Genomic DNA, 20,293 nt, shown 5'->3' on the forward strand with positions numbered 1-20,293 from the left:
TTATACCCCTTTCATACAGCAGACCTGTGTGAGACAGCCATACCTTAATGCACATTCAACCCAAATTTGACCCCACTCATATGAGACTACTGTCCCAGGTTAACATCTGCTGTCACAGAGAATATAGTCTGCAACTGCAGTTACATACACATAATTGGTAAACTACAGACTACATACAAGTATACATAATTACCTTGTAAAAAATCACTACAAATCAAATTAAGTTTCACCTCTGAACCCCTACATCAGGGATGGGCAATTAAAAGAGTCTGTAGGTTGTCATTTCACTCCAGCAGATCCCTTTTCTCTGATTGAATGTGTGCTAAATCAATACAATGAGCTCTGTCTAACAAATCAGTCCAAAATCTGCCATAGGTGTTTAATTGAGTTGATATCTGGTGAAAGCGAAGGCCTTAGCAAATGATACACATAATTTTCATACTCAGACACTTCAGTGAGCCCTGTATGATCTGCATTTGTCATGATTCACCACTCATTTATTCAGGTTTTCCCTTTAATTTGATACCCTTCGACAAGTACATTAGGCAACAACTACAGTAATCTGTAGTAGAAAAATCAGAGTTTCCATTGTTTCTGTCTCTTTACTAATTTATTTGAAAAGATGCATTTGCATCTAATGCGCAAAATAATATAAAAATAGAAACATCTGTATCATGTATTGCACTGCAAAAACTCTGCAATAAACACTATCTCATGTTTAAATTTTGTTGAGACTAATTTGGTTTTTCGTGTTTGTGTAGGTATGCGGAGTGACCACACAAACCAAACTAGACAAGAGGGCATAGCCCTTTACACACAAGACAGGAAATATGCAGCATCTGCCTGTCTGAGACATATTGGACAATATATCTGAACAAACACACACACACACACACACACACACACTTGGCATTTCCTGCGTGTATGATTCATCCAAGGTAGTGCACAGCACTGTGATCGCCTTTGCCCCTCCTCATTTATTAGAAAACACCCCTAACGTGCAAACACACACACACACAAACACCACATACACAGACACTTTCACAAGACCAAATGTAAAGGGTGTTTATACATGAATGAATGAATGAATGAACAGAAGGATGAATGGAGATGAAGCGTAGCGGAGTCGTCACATTCCACATGTACACACGAAGACCATACACACCATAGACACACACACACACACACATACACATCAGAAAATGACTCTCCTACAAATGAACACAGCCAACCATACTGCATGCTAACACACACATACAGTGGTGTGAAAAAGTGTTTGCCACCCTCCTGATTTCTTATTTTTTTTGCATGTTTGTCACACTTAAATATTTCAGATCATCAAACAATTTGTCATGACTCCATCATAAGAAAGAGACTAGCCAACAAAACAGCCCCAGACCATCACACTACCACCACCATATTTTACTGTTGGTATGGCGTTCTTTTTCTGAAATGCAGTGTTACTTTTACGCCAGATGTAATGGGACACACACATTCCAAAAAGTTCAGCTTTTGTCTCGTCAGTCCACAGAGTATTTTCCCAAAAGTCTTGGGGATCATCAAGATGTTTTCTGGCAAAAATGAGACGAGCCTTAATGTTCTTTTTGCTCAGCAGTGGTTTTCGTCTTGGAACTCTGCCATGCAGGCCATTTTTGCCCAGTCTCTTTCTTACAGTGGAGTCATGAACACTGACCTTAACTGAGGCAAGTGAGGCCTGCAGTTCTTTGGATGTTGTTGTGGGGGTCTCTGAATGGCTGAAGAAGAACAAAATAAAGACTTTGGAGTGGCCTAGTCAAAGTCCCGACCTGAATCCTATTGAGATGCTGTGGCATGACCTTAAAAAGGCAGTTCATGCTCGAAAACCCTCCAATGTGGCTGAATTACAACAATTCTGCAAAGATGAGTGGGCCAAAATTCCTCCACAGTGCTGTAAAAGACTCACTGCAAGTTATCGCAAACGCTTGATTGCAGTTGTTGCTGCTAAGGGTGGCCCAACCATTATTAGGTTTAGGGGGCAATTTCCCAAAATAATAACAACCTTCAACTTTCCCTTAATAACAACAACCTTCATTTAAAAACTGCATTTTGTGTTTACTTGTGTTATCTTTGACTAATATTTAAATTTGTTTGATGATCTGAAACATTTAAGTGTGACAAACATGCAAAAATAAAAGAAATCAGGAAGGGGACAAACACTTTTTCACACCACTGTACAAACTCCTGGAAGACAATTCCTCTAAAAGGCTTGTGTGCAAATTCACACATGAATTAGCACACATACAACTCAAAAAATTTGTTCAAGTGCACACGCACACACACACACACACACACACACACACACACACACCCAGTCCTCCTGTGAGAGTGTCTGGGTGAACATTTCAGACAATCTCCAGAGGGCCGTCCCAATCCGGATTCTGCACTTCCTGACAAATGACCTTTGACCTTATGGTGGCTTCCAACCACATGATCAAAACCATCCCCAGTGACCCAAAGGTCGCTGGCTCCCCTCTGGTCCCACACGCAGAAAAGTGAACATGTGTGTGAATATGAAAAACAGAGGGAGATAAAGAGAGACATTTAACACACAACATTTACTCAAACCAATTAAGCATTAAAGCAACTTAAGTCAACCTCAAAACTGAAGCAGAAAAGGACAAATTAAGGCAGGCAGTGGCTTAACTTCCCCTTCTCTCTTTGAGCTTCATCTAACCTTTTCTCTCATTCTTCACTTTTCATCTTGCTGCTTGGAACAGTCAGAAAATAAACAACTCCAGCACTAAAAATAGACTTCAACTTGTTTTCCGTTTTCGTAGACTTGGCCTTCCAACTGTCCAACTTATACTCAACTATCTCTCTAACCTTCACCTTCCACTTTTTCTCTTTTGTCTTGCCAAACCTTATATCTCTCGCCGCCTCTCACTACCTAGCTTTATATTTAGCTACTCTGTCTTGTCTCTGCTGTCTCGTTCTCTCATCTTCCTTTCACTTAAAACTTTCTCCCACCGGTCTTTTTTTTTTTACCCCCCTCCCTTCCCTACCCTCCAGTTTTCTCCCTGGTCAGTGGCGGGTCTTGAGAACAGGCCTCGTGCAATAGCAGATGCCTCCATATTTGGACACGCTGATGGAACCGAGGGACGAGGCTCTCACACGATCCTCCTTCAAATACCCTCTCATTCCTCCCTCCCATCCATCCATCCCTCCTCTCGTCCTTCTTTTGTGCCATCATTTTAGTCCAGGGAGTTCCTCACTCGCTCCCTCTCCTTCCTCCCCTTCTTTTTTTCTCCACCTCCTTTATCTCTTTTTTTTAAATCATACTCTAGGGGTTTAATAAAGCATCTATGGGCAGCATCAGTGGACAGGTACTTCCATGACTTCTTAGGTTTGGGTCAAAGGATATCGAGAACTGGTTCTAACTGGAACCAGTTCCAAAAGACAAAGAGTCTGGAACGCAATGAGAAACAATACCGCTTACAGATTTATGGTTGGCAAAAAATCTGGTGAAAGTAAAGGTGTTTTTGCTTCATACATTTGGGTTTCTTTTTGTGCTCAAATAACATGACATGAATTGGAACAAGGATTCAAAAACAAGAGACTGATGAGCAGAATTGGATCTCAATCTAAATGATCCCCAAACCCCAGTCGTCCCTCCCTCTCTTCCTGTTGTTTTCCACTAACATTACATCTGTGTAATGAAGGAAGAATGGTTAAAGACTACATTTATCCTTTTTTCAACACCATCTGTTTATCAATGGCTCTTCCCTCTGAAGGTCCTACAACTGTGTGTGTGTGTGTGTGTGGGTGACATGTAGTGCAATGGGTTGACAGGAACAGTGACGCACTCCGGCTGTCACTGCGTCACTCTGATAAACACACACACACACACACACACACACAGCTGTTAAAAGACATTTTAGTGGCTCACATCACAGAGGCTCTGAGTTTCTCTCAGGGAGGCTGTCGCTCAGCGGCAGAGGACAGTCCTTGAGCAAGAAATGACCAACCTTGGTCCCACTTCAAAGGGGACACCAATGTCAACTGGCACGTCACTTTGTTTCATGCATGTGCACACACGTGGCCACGTGTTAACTAAGCATGCAGGTAGGCTGTGTATGTTATTAAAACACACACACATACAGCAGGGTGACAGATGTTTATCATCCTTATAAGGTCTTCTCTTCCTATAGCAACATTTTTAGCTGTGCACAAATGCATTTGAATTGCATGGTCTCCTTTGAGTCATACAGTCATTGCATGGGGTGATTCATTCTGCTGTATGCCATGGATTCACAATGGCCGTCGTCAACCCCCCACACACACACACACACACACTTCCCCGCTGCCCTTAGCTAGACTGTGGGAAATCCTTGGGAAAGGATGACCAGAAAATATGTTCCTTCTGCCTTCTTCTTTCTCTCCTTTCCTCCCCAGTTCTTCCCTCTAATGTCACACAACTCTTTCCACAGACCACAAGGGAACTGTGCTTTACATGTTGTTCATGGTAGGACTTGACTGATACAGGTTTTTGAGGTCCAGTACTTACATTTTTAGATAGACATCTCAGATATTTTGTGCTAAAATGCTGCATCTGAAAATATATAAGCATTTTCATGCTAATATAGGCATTTTGTTGTTCAGTGGTATATTTTTATTAAATAATGGAGTTCAAAAACACAAACTACAACTAGGGATGCCCAGTTCAATCGAACGATGATCATTATCAGCCGATATTCAGTAAAAAAAAAAGAAGAAAAACTCTCTGGGATTTATTTATCTTGTATTGTGTCTAACTGTGGTGGATCATACGATATAGGGTATAGAAATTATCTGCTGATGCTCCGGTTCAAGATGAGACCAAATGTTTCAATGGATGTCAGTTTTTGAGCCACGACAAAGGCCAAAATGTGGCCTGCAACAGACTAGATAAGCCTTGTTTTTAGCCTAGCAGTTGTTGATTGCTTGTCGCCCCTACCAGCCAGTTAGGAGGAGTGAGGAGTCCGCAGTTGGTATAAAACAGAGCAGTCAAAAGCCAACCGCTATAAAGATTCAATTTACACTTCCCTGGCATATTTAGTGTTCGGTAACAGGCTCATCAAGACGAGGAAGAAAGGAGAGGGAGAGCCAGTGACGAGTCAAAGAGGGAGAGGTAACAAGTCAGAATAAAAAAAAATAAAAAGCTGAACGATTTATTTATAATGACTTGATGAATAAAACTTTGGTCAAATATAAGACAGTGTTTATGGGGTTCATTTCAATTTCAAGGACTTTTTAAGCACTTTGTTTAAAAAAAGGGGGCTATTTTCAAGGTATTATGGCTCATAGATGATCGGCAATCGTATGGCCAGCAAAAAACATGATCGTGGCATCCCTAACTACAACACATTAAGGGTCTTGAAAAAAACGGGGGGGTTTTCTAGTCTTACTACTTTGCGTCAACCTTCAACACTTAGCCTACTCATTTCTCCACTAAAAGTAGCCTCAATTGACAAGCATTCAATTAAATCACAGTGTACATATTGTAAGCAGTAACTGGATAGTTAGGTGTGCAACTCCCAATTCTCCTTAATTAGAGATACTATCTAGCTCTTACTATTCCCATGCAGTCATTCTTCACCTACAAATACTGAACGAAACTACTTCATGTCGCTTTTTTGAGACCCAAGGGCACGCTGGGAAATTACTGACTGAAGTAGGCAGCTTAAGGGAAAATGGGCACACCTTGCAGGTAAGGCCTAAGAGATAACTCCCCTTTAGGTATTCACTGTAGAGTGCGACTCCCAGTGAAGTCACACACACACATTATGGGGGATGGTTAAACTGGTACTGCCACCCTCCACCAGAAGAAGCACTCAGCTATCACCAAAAACGTAGACAACAGAGCATATGGTCCAAAATAGATGGTATGTTCTTTTTTTTTATTAATAAATAGATACATGCATACAGGACATGTCTAATGAACTTAGAGACAAAGGGATGTTTTCCTTTTTTAGAAAAACCACGTATTCTGAAAGTGTCTGCATTTGTCTCACTTGCTTTGCTTATGCCTTGAAGTATCGGGTTTGTGATTGCCCAAATCTCACCCTTACTTTTCCCCACACAGGCTATAAAACTCTCTTTCTCTCTCATAAGCACTTCAGCTATATAAACCAGTGCAAAGGAAGCTCATGGATTTTTTAACAGGCTTGAGGCCACGCTCTGTATCTATTATTCAGAACAGCCGTTTAACACAGCACCACTCCAGCGTACTGTAGTTGGCACACACAAACAAACACACAGGGCAGTAGAAACGACCAGCTGCTGTTGCCACATTGGCACATACAGCTGTCGCAAAAGTGAAATTTTAAACAGTTGTCATATTGCACACATACACAATAACTAGCAGGTAAATGGGAGATATTAATGTGCTACAGAAATACATGCAGCCCCATGTGTGCAAACCCAAAATTAAGTTTACAGAAAGCCATGACCCAGCCTTGACCCACAAACACACACACACACACACACACACACACACACACTTGATTCTTGACCCCTGCTATTCTGACACTCATACATTCTGTATGAGCTAGTCAATTAGTTACAGTTTGACAGGCGTGTCAGATAGGCCTTGGTCCCCTGGAAGTGAATTATCAGGACAATTCAGCATTTGATGACCAGCAATGTGCATAACAAGGCAGAGTTCAACATCCCACTCTGATAGCGCACTGGAGTTTTATTGTATTTTCACACGACTTGACTGACTTTATGCAAGCCAGCTTTATCAATTCAATATCTACTCAATGTGGAAATATTTGCTGGGTATTTTAGAGTGCTACACATTTCGCTACCAGGGCAAATACTGCAGCAGAGTGGCGCCTCTAAAGAAAATGCAAGTCACCTTATGTGTAATAAAACAGCAAATGAGACCAGGTAGTGAGCAAATCCACCTGTAACAAGTCACATTCCAGTAATTCATTTCATGGCTTCATGTGGTTATGAGATAATACTTTAGCGTCTGTTAAGGCAAACACACACACACACACGTCAAGACAATGTAATGTTTCCCAACACTGTTATGTAATGCTTCATTGAACGACTGACAACTCACATACAAACATTAGCATGTGCAACCTTTGGTCTCTATCACACATACACATAAACACACGCTGGAAAGACTGGACAGACCTGTCAAAAAGATTAAATACAATATGAGCAGGTGACTCATCTGTTTGGGATTTATTTAATTATAGAAATTAACTCAGACTTCCAAAAATAGCAAGGTGTTTTACACAGACAGCAAACTGCCAGGAAAGACTAGTCAGAGATTAGGTGTATATGTTTGTGTGTGTGTGTGCACACTACACGTGCAATCAGGTTAGGACAGGGTTGGGCACACTTATCAGCACTGAACACACACACACACACACACACACACACACACAAACACATTTGACTCAACACATTCTTGAGCAATAGGAATGACAAACTTTTAGTGAAATATGTCAGGAAGATGGTGGCCTGTCGCGAGAGTTACGTTATCGACTTATTGTACAATATATGGACATGACCTCGATCATTTTTGCTGACCTTGATATTGCCCGTGTTTACATGCGTGTTTGTTCACATAAGAATGTCACCAACATTTAGTCAACATGATGCCAGAATAAACAGCAGGTTTTACCTACCATTATAAGACTTGGGGTGCAGCATTTTATCGCAGCGCCTAAACCGAATGAACAGAAAAATCTATGCTGAGACATGTTCTGCTGTCATTTTGGTCACGCTGCTTCTGTCCTCTCATCATCTGCTCTCTGTGTGGAGTTTCACCGTAGGCAGGGCTCAGGCAGCTCATCTTTCCACACACACCAACTTGGCGACTTTCTCACTGGATTTAGCAACTTTTCAGACCCTCTTAGTGACTTTATTTCTAAAAAGTGACCTATTCAAACCATCAGGGAAAAGGCGAGAATATATTCATATATTACATTGTAATTCATTCCCATGCATGCTGCTCAGAGTAATCGCAGTCTTCGGCTCTTCTGCCAACAGCGCCGGGGTCTCGTCTCTCCGCTTGCGCAGCGTGCAGTCAGTAGGTGCGGCGTGTGGGGCAGCAGGTGCTTCTCTCTCACTCTTTCTCTCTGGATCTCTGAATTAGAGTGTTCCTATAGCTTGTAAATATTTAAATAGTTTGTTTGATCTTCTCCCTCCCTTTGTAGATTTTTTAAAAACTTTTTTACTACAAATATACAATGTCCCTGTAGTGAGTTTGTGATTTGGCTAAAGATATCTCTCCCTTGCTGCAACCGACACAACCCCTTTGCTTTATTCAAATAAATGCGATGGAATGCGATGCAAAAGCCCTTAAAATGACAATAATATTGTTTATCGCAATTATTGCTGGGACAATATATCGTCCAACAAAAGTAGACAACTGTGTAGCACAGAGAATGAGTCTTTTGGGGTAGAGTGTGAGCGATGCAGAAGACGATTAGGAGAGAGAGAAGAAAGAAGACGATCTGTTAAAAGCTCCTACTATCAGTGCTTCTGGCCTCCCCTTATACTCTAATGGTTCATTAGCTACTGACTGTCACTGTTAAATTATGATTTAGTGTCACATCTTCTCTCTCTCTCTCTCTCTCTCTCTCTCTCTCTCTCTCTCTCTCTCTCTCTGGAACACACACACTGCATTAATGATAATAGAAAAAGGATGTACCTAATATAATATTGTAGAAGCGCATAACGTAAGTAATTGTAGGTCCACTCCTGTATAGTATGTGCGTAAACTTTTTAAACTTTTAGTCACATAAATTATATTTTTATCCAAAATATGTGTCACAAGTTATCTTTGTCTGTTGGCAGTGTGCATTGAAAAATACCATGTCTTGAAAGTAAAAAAAAAAAAATATTTCCAGGCAGGCCAATGCATATGGCATGCTTTGGAAAATGATTGGCAGTAATGTAGAGTATATGCAATTTGTAGTTAATGGGCTAAAAAAAAAAAGCAAAACCACCCGTGTGGTCTTCTTAGAGCAATAAACACTAGATAGTGTTACCTAGTAGACCTTGTAGACACTTTGACATGTGGGCTGGGAGAAGCTGGGATCGAAGTGCCGACTTTCCGATTGGTGGATGACCTGCTCTACCACCAAGCCACAGCCACCACAATTGTTACATTTGTTTACGTTTGTTTTGAATAAAGCGATCAACTTTGTAGTTAGCACAAGCAGCACCAGCTACCATGGCTGAACAGACAAAGAGCTCTTCATACAGAAACTTTACTGACTGCAGTGTTTTCCCTACATACGTCCTTCTGTGTTGAATTGCCACAATTTTATCTCAGCAGCCACAAAATTCTAAACAGTATTACATTTTTTATGAGGAATGAATTAAATTCATTCATATTGCTTTAACAAGTGGCACGCAAGTAGCAAAACACTGCTGCTGTCATGGATATTGGTGAAGAGGAATATGAAGCTGGATGAATTTCAAAACTGCTTTTTACTGGTAATGTACCACCACCAAGTCACATGAAGCCCAGTTTGGACAGGATTAGTGAGTGATAAAACATGAACCCTGATCTTCTTTATTGCATGCCACAGAGATTACTGTCACACGTTACGTTGTAACAGGGTTACGTTTAGCAAAAATGTTGCTAAAATAAAAGAAACAACAATCTAGCTGATTACCACTGTAGCAATCACAATGTATGATCCTACATCAAAAGTCTCATTTTGTCTTTGTTTTCTGTGTCCCTCATCAGTAAATTCCTGCCTGGTCTGTATCTTTCCTCTGCTTTCACATGCTCCTGGACAGCATTTTTCTTTTCTTTCTGTTATCATACACAACGACAGTCAGACACAGACAGAGACACACTTACACGCTTGCAAGACCATCTAGTCAAGCGATTACAGTCGGCCTTTGAACCTGATAGTGACAGCGTTGCTGAAAACCAATGAACTGCGAGTAGCAGGGGCGAAACAACACCATGTTGGGTCACAGGCCTCAGGGCAACTGTCTCCTCTCAACTTTATACAGAGCATTGCTCTCGCACAAACACACATAACACAGACACACAGGGGGAGGAGAGATGTACTGCATGCATACAAAAAAACAGAGGACATCCTGAAGGTGGTGAGTGTGACAGAGAAGAAGAGAAAAATAGATAGAAAAATAAAACAAGAGAAATATGCACACACAGGGAGTTTACTGTACAGAGACAATATTAAAAGGCCTAATTTTGTTTCTACCCTCTGTGCTCACCTCTCTGTGAGAAATCTGTGTATCTAAGGCACAAAGACTTTGATTGGTCATTTTGTTTTATGACCTGGCTGTCTTATGGTTATTATAAAACATGCACGCACACAATCACACACACTTTGTTTGACTGGCCAATGCACTGCTGCAGCTCTCATCGAAAGGTGAAGATCTGAGGAAGAGAGGCAACTATAATGCAGCCAAGAGAGCAAACTTACTGCTGTCTGTCTCTGCTGTAACTCTTTACTGCTCGCCTCAACTTCTTCCCATTTGAAGCTACTGAAAACAGCTGAGAAACTCTGGCTGCAGAAAGTAAACATGAAATACAAAGGAGCTTTTCATAGGTAAAGAGCCTGTCTAATTATTTTAATTTATTAATTGATTTTTTTATTATTTTCTATTCATCAGTTTTTTTTATTGACTGATTAATTATTTATAATAATAAAGTAGAACCAGCCAATATTTGTATGTGTGTGCCTAAAAATGACTTATATGATTATTGTCAATTAAGAATTTTCTGTTGAGCAGCTCATCCTGGCTCTAGATTGTGCGGAATATGCCTTTTTAACAGCAGAAAACAAAATGAATAACTAGCTAAAGAGCAACAGAAATGTCTATGGAGGTGGTATGGAAGTGAGATACTTCCCTTTGAGACAGTTCAAATGTTACCTTTACCAGAAAGCAGTGGATAAAGCCAAACACAGAGCACATGACCCACTGGGGCTGGCCTGGTTATGGTTAAGGATCTGCCATTTGCCGCTGCATATTTAGGTGACACGTTAGATTTAGCACAGACTAACCAGCCTGAGGGCATGGACCGCAACACACTGTACTGGAGGGACGGGCTTGTTTGTGCACATGAGTGTATATGTGCACAGACACACAAAAATAAAAAAGACACATGCAAGCAAGCACCTATTTGCAAACACACAAATATGCACACACAGACAGTACCTCTAGACTCACACAGATTGAAAATGACAATGTGCCAGTGCCACCCTATGTTACCATTGGAACAGTTCAAGGTCCAAACCTTGAGTCTGCAGATATATAACATGCCGCTATACTGCACTGTAAACTAAAACTCTAGACAGTCTAATGCGTACACACACACCTGAAAACTCCACCTCATTTCCCCAAGCTACAACACTCAACAACGGCAGCCTAAAAAGGCATTAACGCAGCAGATACAGGCAGGATATAAAGACCAGCTAAACAAAAACCCAGGGCAGAAGACTGCAGTCCTCACTACCTGCAGTGAAATACTAGTGTATTTGTGTGCTAGAAACAGAAAGAGGCATTGCAGGACTGGATAGGAAAGGATGGAGGAGACACAAGCAGTCGAGCAGGGGGCAAAGCAGGAAAATGGAGGGTGTGAATATCATAGTGTCTTAGTGGATATACTGTAAATGGGAGTAGGACGTGAAAAAAATCGACACCATAAACAACAAAGTGAAAACTGAGAACGGCATTATCATGAGACAAACAGAGATAGACAGGTCCTAATATGTTTTAATGAAAAGACCTTTTAAAACCCACCAACTCACACACAAACACAGACACAGATTGCAGAAATAGAGAGGATGAAGAAAGTGTAGGCAAGAGCAGAGTGTGACAATCACTGGGTTACCATCTAAGGATTTAAGAGAGTGAATGTCCCTCACTGAGTGACTGACAGGTGGACACAAACTGTTGAAATGCACGTGTAACAGTTTCAAAGCGACCCGATGACCCCCTAAATGATATGTGTATTTGGTGACTTTTAAGACCAAAGTCACCACACACATAGTAACCCAGTGGGGCACATTCTAAACCAACACAGTTTTGCCAACTTAGCAAATGTGTCAATAGATTTGCTAACTTTTAAAACTGCTTTTCTACTTTTCATAAGTTTTCACAGTTCAAAGTTTGCATCTATCTTTGAAGTACTATGAAGCATAATGAATGAATATTGCTTATTTTGCCTAGTATTTAAATTCCTGCATACCTGCATAGTTAATGCATTTGTCAACAGAGGTATGACTCATCCCTGCATCTTTCATAAAATACATAAAGCAGATGTGTGAGAATTGGCAGTTAATATGGTCTTGACAAATTCTACGTTTCATGTTGCACTGTGATGGGAGATTGTTTGCTGCTGCACCATTCCTCACAATCCATTACATAGATCACTTAGATACAGTGCATTTCTGATACAACTACTGACACACCACATTATGTTACCAACTGGCTGCATTTGTGGTCAAACAAAGCTTGGTTTGCTGAGTTGTTGTTGTTTAAAGGAGAGCGGGGAGATGGGTATTTAGGAACTAACAGAAAGAGAATGGTTGAAAGCACGCTATCATTCAGACTGCTGGGGGATCTATAGCGAAGCCTTGACTAAAGACAGACAGACAGCACTAAAGCAATGTTACACAACAGACCACATGTACAGGCCCGGGTGACAGGTGAGAGACTGAGGCAATGAATGTGATAACACAACGAGGTTAAGGAAAAGCAGAGGGAGATGTGGAATGTGAAAGGAAAAGAGACAGAGAAAGAGGGGGAAGCAAAGGAAAGAGACAAAAGTTAACAGACAGAGGGAGGTGGGGAATTAAAGAAATACACCAAATTATTCAGTTTATCACTCATGATTAATACTTCAGCATAAAAGAAACAGTAAATAATGAAAATTGTAGGAAGATACTGAAGGTGTCAGACAAGGGAAAGAGATACCGTGATTTATAACACTTAAATTTCACCTAAACTGACTGTTTGTAAATGTACTGGGAATCATTTACGCACGAGGCACAGCAGCGTAACTTCATTGATTATTTAAATCTCCCGACAAGCTGACAGGATCGGTCAGGATAATTAATGTTCTGTGTTCTTCTCCACATACAAAAGGTCACACAAACAGTCCAGGTTCTGTTTGGAGTAAAGCAGCCGTCCTCCTGATACACCCTGAGCTCCATAAAAGCTGTCTAAAAAATATTTTTCAGAAGCTAAAAGTTTAATTCTGTTTCCTCTGGATCGTGTCCTCTGTCCTGTCAAGTTTATAACTACAGTTTTTAGTTTTGCCTGCTTAAATGTCCCACAATATTTGCTGTGACATTACTGCGTGCATGGAAACATTTAAAATGACTGACAGCAGCCTCTCTAATCATTAAAGAAAACACTCATACATTAATATAACATAAAATAAAGAAATCACCGCGCATCACTACTGCACACCCAGTTGGTGATTGTTAAAACTTTTTTTATTAAATCAGACCTGTTAAATTTCAGGCACACCACTGCAACCAATGAAAATGTTTAGTCGCAAAATTTTAGACCAAAATGGTTGCACCCTGGAGCCCTGAAGAAGCAAACTGTTTAGGTCATCTCTTTCTCTGAGCAGGAAACTGTGGGTCTCTGTTTCAGCGGGGAACTAGATGCCATTCTCCCCTTTTCTCTCCCTCAACAAAAGCTGCATATCAATATCTCACTCTGTCACTGTTTGCCAGTCTGGAAATAGAGAGAAAATGGTGATGGTACCATTTAGAGCCAAGTGTGAATACACTCTGACATAAGGCCTGACAATAGAACAGACAGTCTCTGTTTGCAAGAGACCTAAGATTAAACGGCCCAAGAGGAATTCCCTGCTGGAGAGATTAGTTCCATTGATGCTGCTTTCCACAGAGTATTGAGACAGACTAAGTGTGTGTGTGTGTGTGTGTGTGTGTGTGTGTGTGTGTGTGTAAGGACTCAATATGAGCAGTGGGTGTTAGACAAGTTGCAGGAAGCCAAGTCAAATTTCTTTCCATATCTTTTATCCTCTGTCTGGTGTCTGTCTAGTCTCTTCACCCTCCCACCACTATTCCCATACTACAAGTGGTGGGCACAATATGATGAACACCTGTTTAATCCAATGAAATGCAGTACAATACCTGCCTCAAAACAGTAAAGCCAGTCAGACCTCCTCTTATCAACTGCAACCTCCAGGTCATACATTCTGGCCGACCACAACAACAAGCCACAGACACAGTCAGAGCTATGAACCAAACCTTGCACTATTATTATTAGTATTATTATTATCAGCTCTAACAGAGGAAAAACAGCCCATGGAGGTTAGACACTTTGAATGGAACTAAACAGATTTTTGTATGGTTCAAAACTGTATTTAATCCAAGAGAAGGCCTAATCCGTGTAGCAAAACTGACCTTGTTGTTCTAAATTATCAAACATATCAGCCTAATGTGTGAGTCACAGTCACATATCTGAGCCAGCTCTGCTGTATATGCCAAATGTATACTTATCTTGTCATCCTTGTGCCTTAAGTGTCCATTAATAGTGTTACTATGCAAGTTGTCAACATTGGTCTGTAGCAAGGATTTCAAATCCATTTGTTGTATTTAGAGATTAAAGGTTCTAATCTCAATGACACAAGCCTCTGTCATTCAAATACAGAGCTCCAAAATAAATCTGTAGAGTGCTGCCCTAAAATACCAAATGTATCATTTATACAAATTCGTACAAAACCACTGATAGCGTAAGGCAATCAAGGTCATTATGGAGAGGGTAATATTTGTCCTTGAGCAACAAAATGGCATAAAATGTATGTATGCTCTATATTTCACAGATTTTAAATGACTTTAATTGGTTTAGTGATTTCTGAATACAATTCTACAGGTAGTGACTGTGACATTTGGCACTAACTGCTACTGAATGAATGATATCCACTTGACAGAAACCAAAACATACCTCTCTTCCTGGTGTTCTTTTAATCTTGTAGCCTGATCTCCTGCTTCTGTTGATAGTCCGTTTTAACCGGACTAACTGGTCAGATAGCATACTTTAGTGCTGTCTATACATGCAGTGACCCCACTCAACCCTGATGACCAAGTGCTAAGGTGCACATGTTCAGGCCTTTCAACCTTTATCCTACACATGTATGACTTTATTCAAATGTAATGTCCTCCTCTTTTTGTTACCAAAATCTGTATTTTTAGATTGTGCTACATTGTTCAGCTTTTCATCACAACTTCAGTGCAGAGAATTTTATCAGAAGCTTTTAAGATAAACTTCTAGGTATTTTTTTATTGCAAATTTATCTTTTAAAGTAATAACCCTTAATCAGAAAAAACTGTGTTCCAGACCAGTGATTCTCTCTTTGTGGTTTCTTTGAATTTCTATAACTAAACATTTAACTTGTGCACACTGACTTTCAGTTTATGTAGTGAACTCATGAGGAAGTCAGAGATGAACAGCCACTTACCCTTCAATTTCTCCACCGCAATCTGCCCGGCTCTCTCCGCCACCCGCCCATCCTCCCTCTGGTAATGGTCATCCAGGAATTGGGCAGTAGCTTCTGACAGGTGGACCTTGCCCGCAACGCCGAGCTGCTCCATCAAGTTAGCCAGATTGACATCATTTGACCATACATCAAACTTGAAGCGCTTCATTCCCAGGATCCCACACAGCACGGTGCCCGTATGGACGCCGACACGCATGCTGACGGTCTCACATGTCTCATGGCAGAACTGCTCGATGGCCTGGATCATGCCCAAGCCCATCTCTACGCAGCAGTAGGCGTGGTCCGGTCTAGGCTCAGGGCAGCCAGCTACACAGTAGTAGCAATCTCCCAGGGTGCTGATCTTCTCACAACAGGTTAGTTCACAGAGCCGGTCGAAACGTCCGAACAGATCATTGAGAAGGCCCACCAAGGCAGGTGCTGACTTATTGGCAGACATTTTGGTGAAACCCACAATGTCTGCAAAGAGGATGCTGACAGGCTCCATGCGTTTCATATTGAAAGGCCGGAAGATTATCTGTCCACGGGGGATGGAGGTCTTCTTGCGTTTGTGATTGTTGTGAGGGTGATTCTTAGGGTTTGTGGCACTTTGGGCTTGTGAAGCTCCACCACTTCCTCCTCCACCCACTGAGACGGCCGAGGCAGAGCAGGCACCAGAGGAATACCGCTTGCCAGAGTTCTCACCGCCACCCTCATCATCACCTTGCTTCATCAGCTCATCTGCAACTCGCCGCGGCATGACCGAGTGGATCATACGCTCCTTCAAGGCCTTCTCCACTTCTAAGTCTTTGCCATGCATGATAGCCTGGCCCACTTTGAGGAAGGTGCTGCGGGAACGCACCTCCGACATGATGAACAGGTGGATGCCAATGACATGGGCACACAAGTGGAGCAGAGCTTTGGCTGGGCCCAGCCAGCGGAGTGTGTCTCCTTCCCAATCAGAACCTGTACCCACTAAACCTGTCCCCCATCCAGTAGTGTCATAACTCCTTTGAAGCAATGGTAGCCATTCTAATGCCTCAAATAATATAGAATACAGGAGCCCCAGCATCACGGAGGCATACAGACGGACATGGAGGACGCTGTATAACAACAACAGAACCTCCATGCACAGAGAAAAGGTGCCCACAGGGGAGATGCAAGGGGTTGGAGGTGGTGCTACTTTGTCTGGTGAGACATCTGAGGCATTCCCGCCACCAGCCCACTCCAGCTCAGTGTAGCCAGCAGTCTGTATCTGTGGAGCTAAGGTGATGGCGAAGGTGACCGCAATCAGGAGCAAGGAGGTTTGGTTGTACAGCCATGTGTAGGGCTGGGTTAACGTGAACAAAAAGAGGAGCACTAAGAGGACTAAAAAGGAGGCGGTGGGGGCTAGGAAGGTCATGGGGTTGCAGCGGTCACTATTGACCCCAAAGTACACCCCCCAGAGTACAGCTGCCACTGCCAGGTAGAACAGAACATAACGGAAACGCCGCTGTGTCTGAGGAAAGCACCTCTCTTGGCATGCCTCTTCCAGAATGGGGGAGTCAAACTTGGGGTCCCAGCACTGGGCAGCAGAGCGTTCAAACAGCGGTGGCGCCTTCCTATGCACCCTCGAAGTGGAGGTCGCAACCGGTCTGGAGTCTGCTGAGCTGCAGCTGGAGGAGATACTGTATTTGTGGAGGTTGGGGTTCATTTTATTCACAGCCCCATAGCCTCCAGCTCCTCCTGCCCCACTGTTGGCAGCCCTCAGTGGCTCATGTTGATGCACGTGTGGCGCGCTGTTGGTAATCCGCACGGTCACGGCGCCATCCCCGCTGGAGTCGCAGCTCACTTCCGTGCCATGCATGAGAAGCTGCCGGTGATGTTGCAGAGTGGCCATATTGACTGGTGTGACGAGGAAACGAGAGGGTGCTGGAGAGGTGTTAAATATGAATAATAGGCTATCTTCTGATGGCTCTCAGGCAATTAGACGCGGTGAGTGGGCGCCGTGTGTGCACGTGTGGCACGGAGAGGAGGGAGGAGGCGGCGGCGAGAGAGTGACCGACGGGCAGACAGAGAGGGAGAGAGAGAGCAAAGGTGTTTGTTGAAATAATCACACTGCATGAATGGTGAGCACGGCACAGACGTCTTTGCTACGCACACAGCAGCCTGTACTGCCGTTCCAGTTTCTTGAGCAGTTCATTATCCGACCCCGGGTTTGCGTCAGTACTCACATTACATGTAGGCTGTCCTTCTCCAAAGAGGCTCTGGGTTTGAGCCCGGCTTTCTCTCCAGCTGCGGTAAAAACACTGTCATCACTCTTTCTGCCTCCTGAATTTAACATCCTTCTTGGAAAGGACTGGTTAGTGATGCAACGGATTTTTTTATGCCTTCATCAAGTCAGTCCTGACGTTACATGACTGGAAATGACCTCCTCTATGTGTGCGCAATAATTCGATACTGCTGACATTAGAAAGTCAGATAGCGTCAGGAAAAATGCCCAGATTTTTCTTCATTCCAAAATAACGTTGTTTGCGTGGAAAAACGGCGTTCAGGTCCGGGGCTTCATTGTATGAGCAGGTCCAGATACAGGCTGTCAACTGTTGGCGTTGTGCACAGCAAGTGGCTACAAAAGTTACACTGTCCCTCTTATCTCCACAACATGCGCGGCATATGGCCCATTTGCACTTCCTTTCCCCTCTTAGAAGCACCCAAATAATCTTGTCGTTATGCACAGCTAGTAAAATTAAAATGTGTGAACATTATGAATTCCGGCATCATAACGCATTAAAAAATTTAAGAAAAAATATGTTCAAAAAAGGTCATTTATCAGTCCTCATTTAAAATACCCTATTCTCGTTTAACATAAGGTAGTTTACTTTATATGCTGTGAACGTTTTACATAAAAATGAATGCCGGCCTAAAATGTGGGCAAACTGTTAATTCCGTTAATTAAAAAAGTGGGTGATCTGTAATTAAGGCGACTTTACCTTCCACTACATCCCTTCTCATGCATGGCTCAGTGTGCTAAGGATTTGCATTTCTTATCCCCATACATTCTCCTTCCATCTTTATTCCAGCGGGCCCTTGAAAATATTCCAGACTGAGTTATTTTGGAGCCCTGTCCAGTCCAAGATCCAGATCATAAGAGGCCTGACAGGCAGGCCTATTCCCACGGATCCAGCCCCGTCCTTTCCTGAACTCCCTCTCCGGATCTCCACCGTTTATTCCCCCTCTGCCTTCCAAAGAGGGGGTCGGGGAGGGGTTTGCGCTATTCAAAGACGCGTAATCCGAAAAGAGAAGCGCAGAAAATACCATCCGCTGGCTCAAATTAGTGTAGGTTTGCCTCTGCTGGGAGTGTCTGCAACTTGTTGCGCGCAGTTGGCAAAATATACAGCTAGGAGGAACAGCCTCAGTCGGAACAGGCTGGTCTATAAATAGTGATGATCAAAACTCTTGCAATAACAACACCAACGGTGTGTAACACTTGAATGCTTTTCTTCAACTTATTCTGTGGAATAGCAGGAGAGCTTAATACAAAAACAACATAGGTCAGTACTTTAAAAATCACGTCGTAAAAAAACGCGTGCAAAACGTCAGCGATAGGCCCCCCTCTCGTTTCCAAAAACTCCCAAACTTTTTTCTTTTTTTCCCAGGCCGTATTTCCTGCGTTTGGAGAGGAGACCCAGTTAGGAGTCTGTGGTTATTTGGAGCTGAGGCTGGATTTCCTCCCCTCGCATTCCCCCCAGAGCAAAGAAGTAGAAAATACCCAGAGCAATAAAGGAAACTCCTTGGATATCTCCTCGGTGGGATTGTCAAAAAACGCCCCACAAACGGCACTATTTCCTTATCTCAACCAATTCCTTAGGTCTGGATAGCACTAGTTTTCGCTGGCATGCATGTGTCCAACAAACACAACACTGTGCGCTCTGGCTGTGGTGCGTCCTCTTCCGTCCGCCGCTGGTTGCCTCCCTTTTCCCCCCTGATATAGCTCTCTGCTGGAGTTGGGGGCTAAATAAAAACAGACCTACAGCGGGAGTTTTGCGGCTGGTTTTCCGTCTTATCCGGGCGAACGTAATATCTCCACTCCTGTAGCTGCCACCATCTTCGCTGTGACTGGGTCGGAAATCCTCCCCCAGCTGTTGTGGCGGTGCGGGTTGGTGGGACCAGCCTGTCAAGCAGACCACAGTGTAAAAAACAAAACAAAAAAAAACACGGTTTCCGGTCTTGCCTTTCAATGAGGCCAATAAGATAGTTAAATATTTCCACGCGTGATTTAAAAAATCCGTTCACATTTGGCTTGCACATAGGACGGTGGTCCTGAAGAAGCTACTGAATACAGGGAAGCTTTGAAAGGCGATAAACTGTATTTTGTTGGATAAAGAAGCACTATGCAAAGACGGACAAAAGCATGAGGTGATGTCGTTTACACCCCACAATAAAGGCCAAATAGTAAAAGCTAATAAATAAACAAATACATTATAAATAATGAAATAAAAACAACAATGACGTCAAAAACAGTAATAGCTCATGTTAACTAAGCTACTTGCTAACATTAGTTTAGTTACATCTGTCGTGCAGTTTATAGCACCGTCAAGACAGGCTGGTCGCAGTATTATTTAAGAATTTGATTAATTTATTTCAGACACAATGCTAACTGCTCATCAAACGCTAGCTATGAATTTCTGTGATGATGGTAAAATAGCTCTGTGGCTAGTAGAAACATGGATGTGGAAGAAGGTATAACTTGTTCGCTGGCCTAATATGATTAATATGTTTTTGATAACTAGTTACTGTGTAACTACATACATTTGTTTTTATTGAAGACAG

The 20,293-nt window shown here is 42.4% G+C and overlaps 1 protein-coding gene across 5 annotated transcripts in view; it reads right to left on the reverse strand.

Moving 5' to 3' along the window:
* adcy9 (adenylate cyclase 9) overlaps positions 1 to 20,293 on the reverse strand; it is a 42,335-nt gene that overhangs the window by 21,721 nt on the left and 321 nt on the right. For 4 of the 5 annotated variants that reach the window (XM_044191311.1, XM_044191309.1, XM_044191310.1 and 1 more), the window contains exon 2: positions 15,470 to 19,634. In XM_044191311.1, the coding sequence (XP_044047246.1) occupies positions 15,470 to 17,363 (1,894 nt within the window). In that variant the 5' untranslated portion in view covers positions 17,364 to 19,634. Of the gene's footprint in view, positions 1 to 15,469; positions 19,672 to 20,293 lie in introns of those variants that run through there. The other variant, XM_044191308.1, reaches the window with a different exon arrangement.

Source organism: Siniperca chuatsi, linkage group LG3 (genome assembly GCF_020085105.1).
Source record: "Siniperca chuatsi isolate FFG_IHB_CAS linkage group LG3, ASM2008510v1, whole genome shotgun sequence".
Taxonomy (NCBI): Eukaryota; Metazoa; Chordata; class Actinopteri; order Centrarchiformes; family Sinipercidae; genus Siniperca; species Siniperca chuatsi.